This window comes from Sus scrofa, chromosome 1 (assembly GCF_000003025.6).
Source record: "Sus scrofa isolate TJ Tabasco breed Duroc chromosome 1, Sscrofa11.1, whole genome shotgun sequence".
Lineage (NCBI taxonomy): Eukaryota > Metazoa > Chordata > Mammalia > Artiodactyla > Suidae > Sus > Sus scrofa.
This window is the reverse complement of record NC_010443.5, coordinates 264,649,030-264,667,243: the sequence shown is the minus strand read 5'-3', so window position 1 is coordinate 264,667,243 and position 18,214 is coordinate 264,649,030. Positions and strand designations below refer to the sequence as shown.

Below are 18,214 nucleotides of genomic sequence, written 5' to 3'. Positions count from 1 at the left end.
AAACTGCATGAAATAAGTATTAGGGCTTAATTATAGGACAAGGGTACACACACACACACGCACGCATGTACACGCTCAAGACACTGGTGCGGCCAATGTCTTTGCTGAATTCATTTTTCTTTTAAAATTAGAATGGATTTTGTGGGGTGGCAGGGGATGTTGTGGGTAGAGGTGCTAATTTAGTTCAGAGATATTCGAAGATTGGCAGGAGAGAGAGGTAACAGCCAGTTCTGTTAGTCCTTTGGTTGTATTGGTTTAGAGGTTTAAGTTGTCATTAAGGCACAAACTAGAGCCACTTCTCTGACACAGTTTTTATCACATCTGCTAGGCTTGTGTCCCAAGAGGAGACGTGGAGAGCAGTGAATTCAGCATGGGCCCATTATCGACTGCTTTTTCGTGTGTTGTAAAAAGAGTGAGACCTCAGGGAGGCTTGGAGCCTCCTCCCGTGTAATGTCCAAGTCAGATTTGAAGGACTGGTGGCAGGAAAGCTTTGGCCTTGGGGTGTGAATTCTAAGAAATAGAGGCACAATTAAGTTTAAAAAATTCAAGGACTTTGAGCTTGATAATGAAAGATTTTTTTCTAGACTGATGTGAGTAGAAAAGTTGCCCATCTGTGCACATTTTTGTGTACATTTAAAATATTTAAAAGCTGATGATTTTTAATATGCTTACAAATTAGTATTTCTATCAGTGCTCTTTTATTATTTTTTCTAAATAGTATCTTCCTGAGGGCATTTGCTTCTTCAGTGAAATCATGTTTGCGGTTTTACTGTTGAGACTCTATTCCTTTGGTATGTGCTACTTTGTGTCCCCCTTAATCTGCCCCCCCCCCATTTTCTCCAGTCTTTCTTTTAGATAAATTAAAAAAAAATCAAGTGTTTGGATAATAGGATTTTAAATGTTTAAGGAAATGAACAAGGCCAAATACTGTAGAGTAGTACTATTAAAGTGCAAGGAATTATATTACTGATACCACTGAATGCTAATTGCAAGAGATTCTAACCAAATCATTTGTTCTTGAAAGAATTGTCAACAAGTTTATGGGGGTTTAATATTGACTTTATAAACGTAGTTCTCTCGTTTTCAAACCTTTTGCTATAAAGTTTAAAGTTAATAAAATGATGTCTGAGAATATAAGATGTTATATAACATTGAAATTTGGGGACAGCTTTGTTTTAAGTAATTTTTTAAGAAAAGGAAGAATACAGAAGGATAAACTGGTGTTGTTTAAGTTAATTTTTTTTTTTTATAATATCCAGTGTTTTTATTTGGGACTTCAAAGGTCATGAAGATTTACATGTAAAAGTAGTTCTAGAGGCGGCTCTTTGGCTGTCATAAGCATTCCACCTATTTACTTAATGTCTCTGATAATTTAAATGTAAAGTTTACAATATTCCTGATATGGAAAATGGTAAATTTCTATATCTTATTGTAGTTTTTAAAATTTTTGAATCCAAACATTGACTATGCATATTAGATATTATATGTTAGCATAATGATACCTATGATTCAGAATTAACTAAAGTTTATAAAGAGTAAACTGGGAGTAAATATTGAAATATACCAAAGAAAGGAAGCAGACTCTGTAGCATTTGAGCAGCATTGTTAGAAATTTGACCCGGCTTTTATGTTCGGGTGTTGAAAGGCCTTTCTGTAAAATCCCTTATTCAAAGCTTTTTCTCATTGAAAAAAATAAAAGTTTGGTTGTAACTATAGTATAGATGTTGGGTTTAATTTGACATTTATAGTGAAGGGGAAAACTTGTGTTTCCTGTTTTCATATTTAGGAAATTTTTGATCAACATTCTTGAACTTGGTGCTAATTAAGCTTCTAAGAACTTCTTACCATGTTGTTTTACTCTTCTTAATCATAAGCTTAAAACCTCTGTTAGCTTTCACTTAGAGTCCCTGGTTTTAACTTGAAATGGCTTAGAGTAGAAATTTTGTTAGCTCTTTTTGTATGTTTGGATTTTGTGTGTGTTCTGTTTTTAACTCTCAACTTGAGTTTTAAGATCATCAATCAAAGGCTTTTCTTTCAAGTCAGTTGCACTGATCTCCATTGTAGGACTTAGAGGGTCAGCATTTCCCTCATGCTATTAAAAAAATTTAAACATAGAAATAGAGTATTTTAGGAATTTGGGCTCCAGTGATCTTTTCATCACACATCTGCATTTTGAAATGTACAAATACATTAGATAGGAGAAACTCAGGAAATGTTCTCCACCTGTCTCCCTGCTTCTTCCTACTTCACTCTTTTTTTTTGGACAAAGGTAAATTATCAGCTGCTATGCCAGCTTTCAACAGTCTACAAAAGGCTGATTGGAGCTTTCATATTTTAAAATACATTCATTTATTCAAGCAGTCTCTTTGCTTTATTTAAATGTTTTCCTGCACACATTTTCTTTTCCCTTTTGAACTATTGAGAACGTGCTTCATCTCCCAACATTCTATAACCCCAGTGGACATTATAATCAGCCTGTGCTTTTGTCTTTCAGATGGCATTTATTTGTAGGGTGTGTGTCTGTGTTTGACTGTCAGTTGTTTTCATCTGCCAAATACAACAAATTTTTGTTTATGGGTTTCAATGAAGTAATGAAAACAAAGTATTTGACATCTGAACTGATGGCTGTTGCAGGATCTCCCACCTTGTACCCCGAATTCAGAGGGAATTGTTTTATCTTTCTCATTATTAATAATTCTTGTTAACTACTTCAAATTTAGTCTTCGAAGTTTTGCCTCCAGGTAGGATGCTATAATGTACAAAATTATAAATGTAAAAATTTCCAGGTTTTTAAGGGAATGGCTTGGTTTCATTAGAATGTAATTGATTTTGTCCAGATTGGAATATGTTCCTTTGATGGGCCTTCTGACCGCAAGGAAATTCAAATTGGGTGAAATGAATCCAAAGAAGACTGAGATGAATCTTGAGTTCATTTCTTATTTGCAAGTGAATCCAGTGTTACGATTGTTGGTTTCATATTTTGGTTTACACTCTGAGATTTGAGCCTTGTAGTTGTTGCTTTTCTATGGCACTGTGCATGGTCTGCTGTTTAATATACACACAACTGAAAGGTTGTGCAGCTGCCCACCCTCCATGCTTCCCCCTGCCCCCTCTGCTCTTACTTCTTCCCACATGGAGTATTATATATTGCATTGCGAAGAAAAGCCCTTTTGGAAATTGCCTATTTCATAAATTGTCTGGTGACACAAAGGGGTTGAATGCTGTGTTCTTGTCTCATTTATTTGAAAACTTTGCTACTGAACTCACCTTAATCAATGAGCTCAGTGTTGTCTCCAATAAGTTATGTGTTGGATATATTGATTGGGAGGGATTTTAGAAAACCCGTCTGGGGTTTATAATGTCAGCAGTGTTTTGATTATGAAAAGAGTTGGAACCTGGGGACATGGAACCAGGTGGCGAATGTCCTAAAGCCAGTGGTGACATGGTGGACTGGTTCCCTCCTGGGATCTAGTTCATGCCCTGCACTTTAACTGTGGTGACTGGCTACTATAGATGCACTTTTTGCTCATTAAAATGTTAAAAAATCAAACTGTACATAAAAAGATTTGTGAAAATATAAACTTGGGAATTGATCTGGAGAGCTGGCACAGTCTTCCCCACCCCCTGCCTTAGCAATGAGGTCATTTACATTTCATCAGCTGTACTGCATCTCGAAGATCCGATTTATATGGCAGTTGAGGTTGTACTGAGGCTACTTGCCTGAAAGAGCTTGGAGGGGGAATGCAGGGGGGATGAAACAGGAAAATTACTCTCTACAAAGTTCCCTAGTCAGAGACACAGGTTCTAGAGAGAAAAAGGGGTTGGTAACTGGCTGGAAACTGTTTTCCCAATAAAGTTAATATTGAAAGACTGTGGGATACTCTGCTGTACATGTGATGCTTAAAATATGTTTAAATCAGTGTTTAAAGTCCTTTCTCTCAGACAGTGGTACTTTTCAAATTGAAGTAATTGTGTTTTTCTTTGGAGAGTATAAGTTACTTAAATGTTTATGTATAGGGAAAACATCAGTATTAAGAAAATTGGTTTATTTCAGTAGTTTTTATTTACAGGAAACATTGCTTGTTTTCCCGTCCTTCTTCCTGTCCTCCTCTTCCCAAACCAAGAAGTTGGTTTTTTGGTTCTGATTGAGAAAATGTGTGAATATGCCTAACACAGAGTAAATGCTCATTTTTGTTTTCTCCTCTGACAGCACAACACTGTGTTGTTTGACTTAAATTGGAAAATCGAGCTCTTTGTAATATCACAAACACGAAGAAACATATTGTAATGCACAAACATGTGCCTCCATTTGCCTCTCTTCCCTTCTCTCCTCCCCTCCCCATGCCCCATTCCTTAATTAGCCTTATCACCGCTTTCTTGGGTGAAAAGGAAAGCTCTTGGGAGAGGGTTATACTCAGCCCACATTGAGTATTTTGATACTTGTTCTAATATTATCTGACAGACAAATTCATGGTTGGTTATTACTCTTGACATTAGAAAGTAGTGGGTAGTTTCTATATTGTGGTGAGTAATAAGGTGGGCATATTAGATCCCTCTGACTCTGCTGTAGCCATGGGGGTCCTTTCTTTCACAAATCTTGAAGTGTTTTTTGTAGCTCAGCTCCTGCTAGAGTAGGTGCTTTTGCACCGGTAACTTTTCAGGAGTGAAGGATAAATGTCTTTGTAGCCAGTGTTGGCAATGAGTGAACACTGGGAACTAAGTTTGAAAGAATGCTTGGTACATAAACTGAAGTCAGTTGATGCTTTGTGTTATTTGAGATTCGATATGAAAAGAATTTGTAAGGAATGTCTTTTGGGGCGTGAAACCTAAGAGTTTTATTTGTGAGGGTTATGTATTTTACAACTGCAGACATTAACATGAAAGTTCTGTATGATGTTTTTTCTGATATTTGCCTCATAATAACATTATGCATTGAGAAATTGCTATTGTTTTTCTGATTATTAGCTATTGCAATTTATTTAAACAATGAGTTTTAAAACAATGTATATGGACTTCTGAATATGAAATGAACATAATGTGCCAGTAATGCCTCAGAATATGTTGAAGTATTCTCACCCACTCTTTTTCATTTTCCAGTTTTCTATTTCTTCCTGTTTCATGACATGCCTTAACAGTGCTATGATATACATCTAGTCCAAAATGATATTAAAAAATAGGATATGCTCAATTGCATTATGTAGGCGGAACATGCTCTGGCAGAGAAAGTCAGTGTGCTTTCTGCTTCATTGAGTGGGTTATTAGATTGATGTGGTTTATTTCTTGAATGATAGAACTGGTTTTAAAAATAAATGAAGCGAGAAGCATCAATTCAGTTAGCATTGATAATTCATTATTATTGGTTAGAAAAGTGCTACATTTGTAAACTGATCTTTAATTTATCACTTGGGTTAGGATTTGCAATGGGCAGGTTTGTTTTAATTTGAACCAGCTTCTCAATGACTGAAAAATGTGTTCCTCATTTTGTCTTGAAGTTGAGGTTTTAAATAGTTAAAAACCAAATCAAACGCTTGAAAGGAATACTTTTTTAAAATTTATAACATTGGTCCGTGAACTTATGATAAACACCAACTGTGGGCTGTCCAAGTCTGCAGTTAAAATTAAGCTAGAGAAAATTCTATGAAAGAAGTAACAGTTACTTGGGTGTGTGTATTGCTGTGTATATATGTTCTGTATACATGAAATATATCTACTGGGAAAAGTCACACACCACTGTATATTGTGACTCATTTAGGATTCTTAATGTTAGAAGCTTTTCTTTTATTAATAAATCTTTGAAATGTCACTGTGCTTTTTTGAATCCTTTTTGTATACTTCCCTGAATAATATGCTTGGCTTTATGTACCTACGTATTTGTAAAAAGACATTTAAGCTGGTCGTTTGCTTTGGATTTGTATAAATTACAAGCAGGTAAGTATATACAATTATGGTACTGCCATTTAACTAAAAATAGTGCATACTTAAAATTGTTATAGTTTGATTACAAAATAAATTCATGCCAGAAATGGCAGCTTCTTGATAAAGTAAGTAAATAAAGTTTTAAACTCTTAAAAAAAAAAAAAAGTAGTTGACAATGTTCAGGGACAATTATCTTCATGTTGGTTTTCTACTTTGCTTGTGAGTTGGCCTATTGATGTTGGGAAGCGTTGTCTAATCCCGGCCCCCTCTGTTCCTAGGTAACAGGCAAGAACAGTGCCAGCAACAGCGGCCCTGCCAGGCCAAACCCATGTGGCTCAGTGTTATTCACTCTGATCCATATGGTCAGGCTGGAGATGGTCCCTAGAGGGGTGTTAACACTCAGCAACCCAACCGCCTCCCTCCCTTCAGAGCTTTCCTGCATGGCTCCTGCTGCTTGCCCATGTGTGATTCTTGATTAATTTTTCATTTTTAATGAAGTTTGATCATGTTTATTATTTCTCATGATTGACTGCCTAGTACTCCTCCTATGTAATTGATAAAGCCCATATTTCTTCATCTGTCTCCTCTTTCTTTAGGGTAAAGTTGCTAGATTGTGTGCCGTGGTTAATGTTAGATTTATTGGTCCCATTAGATGTATAAATTATCTCTCTTTTTCTCCACAGGAAGTTCTACAGACTTTGACCAAGTTTTGTTTCCCCTTCTATGTGGACAGGTAGTGTCAGATTTTCAAATTTTACTAGAAAAAAAAAGTGTCAATAAACCTGCTCTGGAAAATAAAAACCATGCCATTCTTAACATTCTGTCTGTTTAACCATGATTTAAAACACATTATGTTTCAAGGAGAGTTGTGGTGTTCTCCTTTCCTGGGGATTTTATTGACACTATCAAAAAAGTTTAAAGCCTAGAGCTTTGCTTTGGTTAGTTTGTGAGATATATTTTGCATGACATTAAATTTTTTATTTCGGTTATCAGACTCAACCATGATTAAGAATGGTTGGTATTTAATCCAATGCTATTTAATTTTTATTGATGTATGAATATATTTAACTTAACCAAGTAATATCATGTGACACCGTGGCCTTATGAGTATTATGTAGACTTTTTTCCTTAGGCTTCAGCTTAAAATTTAAATTAACATAGGCCCAACTTGTTTAAAGGTGTTCAGCTATTTAAAAGGTACGTTGCCAAATAGTGTCTTACATTTTGTTTAGGTGGCTAAAAGCGATATCTCTGGGGAAATAAACATTTTATTTATATTTCTAGACTAAAAAATAAAAATTATGTAACCTTTTTTTCAGTATTTGCATTATGATAAATGTTCCTTCTCCCCACTCCCCTCCCCAGGGCCACACTTGGGGCATACACAAGTTCCCAGGCTAGAGGTCTAATTGTAGCTGCAGCTGCTGGCCTATGCCACAGCCACAGCAACGCAGGATCCAAGCTGCATCTGTGACCTACACCAGAGCTCACAGCAGTGCCAGATCCTTAACCCATTGAGTGGGGCCAGGAATGGAACCCACATCCTAATGGATACTATACTGGTTTGTTACCACCAAGCCACAGTGGGAACTCCATGATAAATGTTTCTTGGAACAGAATGAATATCAGAACTCCAAGATAATTAAAATAGTCTGAGTGGGTTTTTGTTAGTTTTGTTTTTGTTTTTGAAATATGCCACTAGCTTATTTTTAAATGGCTTATTTTAAAAACAATTTTAGAAGAGTTTTTTTTACTTAAAACTATAATTTACTAACAATGTTAATAAAATGGCAAAACAATCTTCCTAATCTAATTTTCAAGAAATGTCTATTGTATTTTTAATTACGATTTAAGCATTATTTTTGCAGTCATTTATTTGTTCACTCAATAGCTGCCTATCTGTGATGTTCTCTTCATGGCGAATTGAACTATGAGCCTGTATCAATGTTGCATCTTGAAAATTCTACTTTTAGTGACAAGAGGTTTTAGAAAATATCATTATAAATAAAAGTGCCATAATATGTTCCAAGAAAGCTACAGAACATGCTCATCTTAAGGAAGGTTCTAGCTTGTATTTTAGTATACCCAAACAAGACAGGCCTGAAAGAGTTTCATGATTTAGAGTGCATGTAGGTAGTATACCACTTGGATTTTTTCTACACTTTGTAGTGGCAGTGTTCTGGTTTATTTGGCATAAACTTAAAAATGGTGTGAGATGAGAATTGGTAGCCAGAAGTGTTTAAAAGAGTACTAAAAAGCAAAAGAGTACTGAAAAAAAGCAGCTTTGGAGTGTTGCCAGCCACTTATAATCACTGTTTTCTCTGGGTCTAACTAGTTATTTTTTAAGCCAATCAACCATTGTAGTATTTCCAGACTCAGGCCTTTAAAATCCTAGTACCAGGGCTGTTCTAGTTACAGGTTGATGCTCAAAACAGAATAGTCTTAATTTTAAGAGGGTCAGTCTTTGTAATGAGAGTCCTCTTGTCTCTTCTTTATCCTATTCCCTCTAAAAATAGCAAGGAAGTAGGGTTTTGTTTAGAGACATTTAATGCAAACTTCACATTTGTATGTATGAATTAGTGATGCATGAAATCTCCAGTCGCTTATAAAATGTATTACAAATTATGGCAAGGGCATATTTGTACAAATTAATAAAGCTGAAATGTTTTAAAAATGGGTAGGTGTTTAACAAAGAAAAATAAGAATATATTTTTTCATGACTCCCTGTTTAGAATGGTGATATGCTTTGGGTAGGTATTCCTTAAATGACTTTGTTAACTAATATTAGAAGAAATGTACAATGAGATTAAATCCCTCCCAAAGCACATATGTATGTGCACGCATGCACACATGCATTTTCCCTGTCTTAAGCCACAGGCATACCTCTACCTATCTGTCTGGGTGATTACATTCTGAAACGGAAGGAAAACGAGAGTCCCTAAGTTATAGTCCTAAAGTCTGTTTTGTCACCAATCATGTCTGATGTCTTTATTTTGTTTGCAAAATATCTTTCTTCCGAAATGCTTCTCTCCAGATTACCCTCCCCTAATCATATTCCTCCTGTTTTTTTCACAAAAAGATTTGGAATAGAAATATCCTTTTATAGATATGTTTTACTCTTTGCCATGTACAATGGTTCTTTCTTAAATTGCATTGTATTACACACCCTGTAGGCATTGATAGCTTTTATTGATCCCCCACTTCTAACTGTGGCATACTTTAATACAGAAGAGAGAATAATAATTAAGTTTATTTCCAAAAATACAAAAGTTTTAATATCACCATCCTTTTTCTTATCTTGCAGTTAGCACTGTGAAATGGATATGCCCAAATTCTAAGGCCTGCAAAGCTCCCCAGATATACTTACGATATTGTTTGACTTAGAAAATATTTTGGCATGGGAGATGAGTAATGCTCCAGGTGATTATGTTCAAAAAAGGAAAGCTCCCTCATCTTTTCAGTATCTGTACTTTTCTACCTCAAGGAACAGTAATACAACTTTCTGACGTTTCTAGCCTATATCAAGAGTTGGATTTTCATAGCTGTCATCAGATCACCCATTAACATTGACATCTTGCTGTCTCTACTGTTGTTTTTAAGATTTTTCTTTCTGAAACTAGGTCTTATGAAAAATAATAATGCTGGTACCTTTTAAAAAGAAAGTGCTTTCTCATGTATTATCTCATTTTATCCTCCTATCATAAAAGATGAGAACAAGTGCTATTATCTTCGTTTGAAGAAATCTAAGCTGTAGAGAAATTGTGACTTGCCCCAGGTTCTCTTAGGCTGCGGGCAAAGTCCATTTCCTAAACGAGACCATTTTTCAGTAGAGACTTTGTGGGGAAACCAGTCACCAAATAGAAGAAAAGAAGGAAATTGGGATTTGAGTTCTTAAATGATTTTAATCAATGTGCTGGGCATTTTTACAATAATATCTTTATTCTTCCCAGCAACTCTCATAGATAAGAGGTGGTGGTATCTCTTTTACAGAAAAGCAAGGGAAACTTCAGAGTGTATAGAATCATGTTGGGTGTTATGGAAATGGTATCAGACTTGGAGCTCTGAGCTCTATGTGTTTCTCGGTCTAATCCGGTCAGTATTGTAAAAGCACAGAAAACAGTATCTATCCAGAAGGATAGTGTGGTTGGGAAAGACTGAGATGGTCAGAGAAAACATCATATAGTGGGGTGAGGCTTGTGTTGAGTCTGCAAGAATGTTAAGTAGAAGGGAGAGCCCAATACCTCATGTGCACTAAGGAGCAAAGCAGAGGAGAAACTGGGAATGAGCCTAGAGATTGTTGGACCAGAGCAGATGGAGCTTCCTGTGGAGAGGGTAACATGTGCAGGATAGCTTGGGCTTTGGCTACAGGAGGCCTTGAAAATGTTTGGGAATAAGACCACAGGATTTTAAAGCTGAAATTCATCTGGTTTAAGCATCCCATTTTACTAAAGGGAAAGTAAGATCCATAGAGATGAAATGACATTCTTATGTCACTATGTAATTACAAGGCTGGGAGAGGAAAAAAAAAAAAAAAACAGTTAACCTTGTTCCTAAGCCTGAGTTATTTCTACCCTACATTATACTTGAAGCTCTTGGTCTAGAGAAGCATTGAAATGACAGTGCTGAGATCCCTGTATCACTCTCAAAACATTTTTATTATTATTGATGAAAGCAGTCTTTTGAAACAACCACCACCACCACAACAACAACAACAAAAGATTTGAATACCATTTCACATTGTGGTGCTACTTAACTTGCTCTTGCTAACTGGCAACCTGCTTCAGTTAGTCAAAGCACTCAAGACATTTACTGGATGATGGAAAAGCTGTTCTTCTGCATGTTTGTGCTTATCTTCTTTCAGAACCTGGAAAACCAGCTACTGTTCAGTTGTCCTATAAACTATACTTGTACACGCAAGTGACATGAGCATGAAGTGAAATGACACAATCTTTTCAAGGGCAGAGGCGTAATTTAATGATTTAGAATGTAACCCCACAGATGCAAATATGGTTGAAAGGCTATTTACCATTTTATTATGTATTTGTTATGTGCCATGCATTGTGATGTTTCTTTTCCTGCACTAAAAGCTTACACATTTGCAAGGTTGCCATTATGATAGTGCCACATATGAGGAAACAGAGGCTCACATAGATTCAGTGACATGCCCAAGGTTCCACTACCATAGGTGGCACAGCTGCTTTTGGGACCCATGTTTGTCCATCGTACTTGGTCTGTATCAGACTGTTCCCATTAGATCCATCACACCACAAATTAACCAAGAAAATTTTAAACATTTATTTCAAAAGCATTATATAGTTATTGTAAAAAAAAAAAGTAGAAAAGGCAGATAATTGAAGACAGTGGAACCCATTTTTATTCAGATAACTAAAAGAAAATAAAAGGCACATGATTAGTGTTTTAGTTTTTGTCTTTAGACCTCTCCTCTTGCTCCCACTTCTATATATTCACCCTACTGTACTTTTCAACATTGAATCCACTGACCGGTTTCATCCCTTGTTTTCCCTCCTTGGTTTAGTTCCTTAGTTTAGCTTAAACTCTGGGTTAAGTTTGGCCGTAGTCATTTTCTACAACATCTGATAACCACGAAGTAATTTGGCCTTAGTGGACAAAACACTAGGGGCAACAACCAGGAGACCCAGGTTAGAGTTTTGATTCTGCCACTGACTCCCTCTGTGCTGTGAGGTAGGTGACCTCTGTCATGAGCACCTTGGTTTCTTCATGGTTAAAAAGGGGGAATTGGAGTAAATCTCTGTTATTCCTCCTAGTTTTGATACTTAATAGAATTTTTTTAAACGGCTGAACCTGCAGCATATGGCTAGGGGTTGAGTAGGAGCTGCATCTGTGACCCATGCCACAGCTTGTGGTAACTCTGGATTCCTAACCCACTGAGTGAGGCCAGGGATCAAACCCAAATCCTCAGGGATACTATGTCGGGTTCTTAACCTGCTGAGCCACAACAGGAACTCCTTAAATATTTTATTTAGTTTTGATGGCTTTTTTTTTTTTTTTTTTTTTTTTTTTTTTTTTTTTTTTTTTTTTGTCTTTTTGCCATTTCTTGGGCCGCTCTCGCGGCATATGGAGGTTCCCAGGCTAGGGGTCTAATCGGAGCTGTAGCCACCGGCCTACGCCAGAGCCACAGCAACGCGGGATCCGAGCCGTGTCTGCGACCTACACCACAGCTCACGGCAACGCCGGATCTTTAACCCGCTGAGCAAGGGCAGGGATCGAACCCGCAACCTCATGGTTCCTAGTCGGATTCGTTAACCACTGCGCCACCACGGGAGCTCCCCTAAACGAGACCATTTTTCAGTAGAGACTTTGTGGGGAAACCAGTCACCAAATAGAAGAAAAGAAGGAAATTGGGATTTGAGTTCTTAAATGATTTTAATCAATGTGCTGGGCATTTTTACAATAATATCTTTATTCTTCCCAGCAACTCTCATAGATAAGAGGTGGTGGTATCTCTTTTACAGAAAAGCAAGGGAAACTTCAGAGTGTATAGAATCATGTTGGGTGTTATGGAAATGGTATCAGACTTGGAGCTCTGAGCTCTATGTGTTTCTCGGTCTAATCCGGTCAGTATTGTAAAAGCACAGAAAACAGTATCTATCCAGAAGGATAGTGTGGTTGGGAAAGACTGAGATGGTCAGAGAAAACATCATATAGTGGGGTGAGGCTTGTGTTGAGTCTGCAAGAATGTTAAGTAGAAGGGAGAGCCCAATACCTCATGTGCACTAAGGAGCAAAGCAGAGGAGAAACTGGGAATGAGCCTAGAGATTGTTGGACCAGAGCAGATGGAGCTTCCTGTGGAGAGGGTAACATGTGCAGGATAGCTTGGGCTTTGGCTACAGGAGGCCTTGAAAATGTTTGGGAATAAGACCACAGGATTTTAAAGCTGAAATTCATCTGGTTTAAGCATCCCATTTTACTAAAGGGAAAGTAAGATCCATAGAGATGAAATGACATTCTTATGTCACTATGTAATTACAAGGCTGGGAGAGGAAAAAAAAAAAAAAAAACAGTTAACCTTGTTCCTAAGCCTGAGTTATTTCTACCCTACATTATACTTGAAGCTCTTGGTCTAGAGAAGCATTGAAATGACAGTGCTGAGATCCCTGTATCACTCTCAAAACATTTTTATTATTATTGATGAAAGCAGTCTTTTGAAACAACCACCACCACCACAACAACAACAACAAAAGATTTGAATACCATTTCACATTGTGGTGCTACTTAACTTGCTCTTGCTAACTGGCAACCTGCTTCAGTTAGTCAAAGCACTCAAGACATTTACTGGATGATGGAAAAGCTGTTCTTCTGCATGTTTGTGCTTATCTTCTTTCAGAACCTGGAAAACCAGCTACTGTTCAGTTGTCCTATAAACTATACTTGTACACGCAAGTGACATGAGCATGAAGTGAAATGACACAATCTTTTCAAGGGCAGAGGCGTAATTTAATGATTTAGAATGTAACCCCACAGATGCAAATATGGTTGAAAGGCTATTTACCATTTTATTATGTATTTGTTATGTGCCATGCATTGTGATGTTTCTTTTCCTGCACTAAAAGCTTACACATTTGCAAGGTTGCCATTATGATAGTGCCACATATGAGGAAACAGAGGCTCACATAGATTCAGTGACATGCCCAAGGTTCCACTACCATAGGTGGCACAGCTGCTTTTGGGACCCATGTTTGTCCATCGTACTTGGTCTGTATCAGACTGTTCCCATTAGATCCATCACACCACAAATTAACCAAGAAAATTTTAAACATTTATTTCAAAAGCATTATATAGTTATTGTAAAAAAAAAAAAGTAGAAAAGGCAGATAATTGAAGACAGTGGAACCCATTTTTATTCAGATAACTAAAAGAAAATAAAAGGCACATGATTAGTGTTTTAGTTTTTGTCTTTAGACCTCTCCTCTTGCTCCCACTTCTATATATTCACCCTACTGTACTTTTCAACATTGAATCCACTGACCGGTTTCATCCCTTGTTTTCCCTCCTTGGTTTAGTTCCTTAGTTTAGCTTAAACTCTGGGTTAAGTTTGGCCGTAGTCATTTTCTACAACATCTGATAACCACGAAGTAATTTGGCCTTAGTGGACAAAACACTAGGGGCAACAACCAGGAGACCCAGGTTAGAGTTTTGATTCTGCCACTGACTCCCTCTGTGCTGTGAGGTAGGTGACCTCTGTCATGAGCACCTTGGTTTCTTCATGGTTAAAAAGGGGGAATTGGAGTAAATCTCTGTTATTCCTCCTAGTTTTGATACTTAATAGAATTTTTTTAAACGGCTGAACCTGCAGCATATGGCTAGGGGTTGAGTAGGAGCTGCATCTGTGACCCATGCCACAGCTTGTGGTAACTCTGGATTCCTAACCCACTGAGTGAGGCCAGGGATCAAACCCAAATCCTCAGGGATACTATGTCGGGTTCTTAACCTGCTGAGCCACAACAGGAACTCCTTAAATATTTTATTTAGTTTTGATGGCTTTTGATACTCGACTTATGATTCATTTTGACTTTGTCATGATGAGGGACTGGAGTTTCCCTGTTTGTAGAATTATCCATTGTGTTTCTCAGGCAGATATCTGGCAGTGTGTGTCCTACTTTTGGTCCCCAGACATTTTGGGTCAATGTCATTTTTGCCACTTGGACCTCAGTGTGAAAACTTGAGTCTTTGGCAGATGAAAGGTATACTTATGGAAAGAAGCTTTGAGGCTTGTATAACTAAAGGTTGGGAGATATGGTAGTTTGATAAAACTGATGTATCATATGCACTGAAGAAAAGGAGAAGCAGCTCTTATGGATACCTTACAGTAGATGGCCCAACAGGGAATTTTTATTAAGCAATAGTAAATAGGATGAAAAAATGTTTCAGTTCCATATCTCAACATTTATAATTTCATAACAATAAGAATTATTATTTTCATTGTATACCTCCTAGATGCCAGTTACTTTTTTTTTTTTTGTCTTTTTAGAGCTGCACTCACAGCATATGGAGCTTCCCAGGCCGGCCTCCACCAGAGCCACAGCAACACAGGATCCGAGCTGTGTCTGTGACCTACACCACAGCTCATGGCAATGCTGGATTCTTAACCCACTGAGCAAGGCCACGGATCGAACCCGCATCCTCGTGGATACTAGTCAGGTTCGTTTCCACTGCACCACAGTGGGAACTTCTACTCTGTATACATTGTTTATCAGCCTGAAAATCACTTTGTAGAGTAAGTATTACTCCCATTTTATTTTTTAAATTTTTTGTATGCATTCCTTTTTCTCATATTATCATGCTCCATCGTAAGTGACTAGATATAGTTCCCAGTGCTATACAGCAGGATCTCATTGCTTATCCATTCCAAAGGCAATAGTTTGCTTCTATTAACCCAAAATTCCCAGTCCATCCCACTCCCTCCCTCTCCCCCTTGGCAACCACAAGTCTGTTCTCCATGTCCATGATTTTCTTTTCTGTGGAAAGGTTCATTTGTGCCAAATATTAGATTCCAGATATAAGTGATATCATATGTTATTTGTCTTTCTTCTTTCTTCTGTTATTTGACTTCACTTAGTATGGGAGTCTCTGGTTCCATCCATGTTGCTGCAAATGGCATTATTTTGTTCTTAATCCAGTCATCTGTCAATGGACATTTGGGTTGCTTCCATGTCTTGGCTATTGTGAATAGCGCTGCAGTGAACATACAGGTGCATGTATCTTTTTCAAGGAAAGTTTTGTCCAGATATATGCCCAAGAATGGGATTGCTGGGTCATACAGTAGTTCTATATTTAGTTTTCTAAGGTACCTCCATATTGCTTTCCATAGTGGTTGTACCAGTTTACATTCCCACCAACAGTGCAGGAGGGTTCCCTTTTCTCCATACCCGCTCCAGCATTAGTTATTTGTGGACTCATTAATGATGGCCATTCTGACTGGTGTGAGGTGGTACCTCATAGTAGTTTTGATTTGCATTTCTCTAATAATCAGTGATGTTGAACATTTTTTCATGTGCTTGTTGGCCATCTGTATGTCTTTGGAGAAATGTCTGTTCAGGTCTTTTGCCATTTTTCAATTGGGTTGTTGAGTTTTTTGCTGTTGAGTTGTATAAGTTGTTAGTATATTTTAGAGATTAAGCCCTTGTCAGTTGCACCGTTTGAAACTATTTTCTCCCATTCTGTAAGTTGTCTTTTTGTTTTCTTTTTGGTTTCCTTTGCCGTGCAAAAGCTTGTCAGTCTGATGAGATCCTATTTGTTTATTTTTGCTTTTATTTCTGTTTGTTTGGGAGACTGACCTGAGAAAACATTTGTAAGGTTATGTCAGAAAACATTTTGCCTATGTTCTCTTCCAGGAGTTTGATGGTGTCTTGTCTTAATTTAAGGCTTTAAGCCATTTTGAGTTTATTTTTGTGCATGGTGTGAGGGTGAGTTCCAGTTTCACTGATTTACATGAAGCTGTCCAGTTTTCCCAGCAATACTTGCTGAAAAGATTGTCTTTTCCCCATTTTATGTTCTTGTCTCCTTTGTCGAAGATTAATTGACTGTGTGTCTGGGTTTATTTCTGGGCTGTATTCTGTTCCATTGGTCTGTGTCTGTTTTGGTACCAGTACCAACACTGTTTTGATGACTGTGGCTTTGTAATATTGCCTGACGTCTGGGAGAGAGTTATGCCTCCTGCTTGGTTTTTGTTTCTCAGGATTGCTTTGGCAATTCTGGGTTTTTTGTGGTTCCAGATAAATTTTTGGATTGTTTGTTCTAGTTTTGTTAAAAATGTCGTGGGTGATTTGATAGGGTTTGTATGGAATCTGTAGATTGCTTTGGGTAGTATGGCCATTTTTACAATATTAATTTTTCCAACCCAGGAGCATGGACTATCTTTCCATGTCTTTGAATCCTCTTTAATTTCCTTGATGAATGTTGTATAATTCTCAGCATATAAGTCTTTCACCTCCTTGGTCAGGTTTATTCCCAGGTATTTGATTTTGGGGGTTCAGTTTTAAAAGGTATTGTATTTTTGTATTCCTTTTCTAATATTTCATTGTTGGTATACAGAAATGTAACTGACTTCTGAAGTTAATCTTATATTCTGCTACTTTGCTGAATTTGTTGGTCAGTTCTAGTAGTTTTGGATTGAGTTTTTAGGGTTTTCTATATAATCATGTCATCTGTGTACAGTGACAGTTTACATCTTCCAATTTGGATACCTTTTATTTCTTTTGTTTGTCTGATTGCTGTGACTAGGACTTCAATACTATGTTGAATAAAAGTGCTGAGAGTGGGCATCCTTGTCTTGTTCCAGATATTAGTGGGAAGGCTTTCAGCTTTTTTCCATTGAGTACTATATTTGCTGTGGGTTTGTCATAAATGGCTTTGGTTATGTTAAGGTATGTTCCCTCTATACCCACTTTGGTAAGTGTTTTTATCATGATTGGGTGTTGGATTTTGTCAAATGCTTTTTCTGCATCTATTGAGATGATCATGTGGTTTTTGACTTTTCTCTTGTTAATGTGGTATATGATGTTGATTGATTTGCCCATGTTGAACCATCCTTGTGAACCTGGGATGAATCCCATCTGGTCGTGGTGTATGATCTTTTTGATATTTTGCTGAGTTCGGTTGGCTAAAATTTTGTTGAGATTACTCTCATTGTAGAGATGATGCTCAGAGAAGTGCAGTAATTTGCCTCTGCTTACCTCTGCAGTGAGTAGCATATCTGGAATTCTAATCCAAAGCCCAGACCTTACTGTTTCACCTTCTTTCTCCTGTGTCAGAAGCCTCTGCCTCTATGAAATAATTCACAACAGCTTAAAAACAAGTTCTGGTGGTCCTGCTCTGTTATTTATCTAGAGCTTTTCTTCTCAAACTCATCTAAAACTGCCATGTTGCTGGATTCAGTAGACATTTCTTTCTCTTGATGCATGTAAATACAGTCGACCACTCTTTCCTGCTTTTTCTGCCTACAAGTCATTCTTTCCTCCTTTGATGTTCTCTTCACTACCCTTCCTCTATTTTTTTTTTTTTTAATTTATAGCTGTACCCATGGCATATCGAAGTTACTGGGCCAGGGATTGAATCCAAGCCACAGCTGTGACCTCTGCCACAGCCTTGGCAATGCTGGATCCATAACTCCCTGGGCTGGGCCGGGGATCAAACCTGCCCCTTTCCAGCGACCTGTGCAGCTACCGTTGGATTCTTAAGCCACTGTGCCCCTGCAGAAACATCTCATCCTCTAAATTAGTGTTTCTGTAACTTGGTCTTGGGTCATCTTCTATTTCTC

General features: G+C 37.4%; 1 protein-coding gene across 21 annotated transcripts in view; it reads left to right on the top strand.

The window, feature by feature from the left end:
* DENND1A (DENN domain containing 1A) overlaps positions 1-18,214 on the top strand; it is a 522,363-nt gene that overhangs the window by 156,108 nt on the left and 348,041 nt on the right. For 16 of the 21 annotated variants that reach the window (XM_021074670.1, XM_021074685.1, XM_021074661.1 and 13 more), the window contains one exon: positions 6,600-6,649. The exons of the other annotated variants lie outside the window; for them this stretch is intronic. In XM_021074670.1, the coding sequence (XP_020930329.1) occupies positions 6,600-6,649 (50 nt within the window). The remainder of the gene's footprint in view (positions 1-6,599; positions 6,650-18,214) is intronic. 21 annotated transcript variants of the gene reach the window in all.